Below are 1,136 nucleotides of genomic sequence, written 5' to 3'. Positions count from 1 at the left end.
TACTATATATCTTATGTAGATAGGTGTAAATGTTTATAAGCAATTCGTTGTTGTTTTAATAACGCAATAAAATATACTCTTAATTACAAATTTACTAAAAACTATAATTATATGTTGTTATATTACCTATGCTCATAAGAATACCGTCGTTGAGCCACGGACGTAAAAAATCGTATAGTATACTTTTTTTGATATGTTTTGTACTGCTTAAGACTTTCTGAAATTGTAAGAGAAATGACGGTGAAATTATCACACAAGTATCCTGATATTTAATTTCACCATAGGTAATTATTTTATAAAATATCTCATTTCATATCATTTATGTTTCCAACTTTGAATAAATTTATGTTTTTCAAACAATAGATGATAACAATTCCTTATATATAGTATATAGTCACTATAGATTATCAGTGTACGTTTGCGGAGAATTATATACTTTTTTATGTATTTTAGTACCTGCAGGTCGTCTGTATGACGAATGACTACAACAAATTTAGGACCCATCCAAAATTTAAAAATAGGATATTTAATGTTGGAGTAAAACCGAAGAAGATGCCACATATCTTCTAAAAAATGTTCTAAAATATATTCTGGTAAAAGTGTAACATGTAAACATGTTTGGTTATTTTTGGTTTTTTTTAACGAAAAGTATATAAAAAGAAACACATTATAGGTACGTACCTTGTGAATTTCGAGCTAAAAATGCCGAACCGAAAATTGGAACATGTGGTAAACCTGGTATATTATCAATAAGTCGCCCACTTCTTTTCTGATGTACGTACAAATCATATAGGATTATGGAAACAATCAANAATAAAATTATTGTTGTGATCATGGTTTGTAATCACGTAGATTTGATGTACCATATAGATTTAAAATTGTGCGTGGCCAAATTTTTGGTTTCACTATCTAAAAAATAAAGTATATCTAGAAAATAGAGTTCATAAACTATAAACTTAATTTATACTATAAACTTAATTTAACTATAAACTTAATTTATAATAAATTTATGATAAAAAATAAATTCAGAAAACGGATAAAAACATTTTTATCGCACCGGCAACACNTCCGATATAACGTTTTTTAAAAAACTGTTTTGACACTTGGCACGAAATAACTACAAACTATAAACTTTC

The 1,136-nt window shown here is 26.8% G+C and overlaps 1 protein-coding gene across 1 annotated transcript; it reads right to left on the bottom strand.

Moving 5' to 3' along the window:
* Nucleotides 1-126: 126 nt before the first annotated feature.
* LOC109863538 (cytochrome P450 4g1-like) lies at nucleotides 127-905 on the bottom strand (the record flags this gene model as incomplete). The annotated part of the gene is made up of 3 exons (XM_020443796.1): nucleotides 682-905; nucleotides 457-566; nucleotides 127-217 (listed from the first exon to the last, which is right to left on the bottom strand). Coding segments are annotated over exons 1-3 (355 nt in total), but the record flags the coding sequence as incomplete, so codon positions are not given.
* Nucleotides 906-1,136: the final 231 nt, after the last annotated feature.

This window comes from Pseudomyrmex gracilis, unplaced genomic scaffold (assembly GCF_002006095.1).
Source record: "Pseudomyrmex gracilis isolate BER0280 unplaced genomic scaffold, ASM200609v1 scaffold_6238, whole genome shotgun sequence".
In the NCBI taxonomy this organism is placed as follows: Eukaryota; Metazoa; Arthropoda; class Insecta; order Hymenoptera; family Formicidae; genus Pseudomyrmex; species Pseudomyrmex gracilis.
Note: the sequence above shows the minus strand (reverse complement) of the source record. Positions and strands in the feature narration are given on the sequence as shown.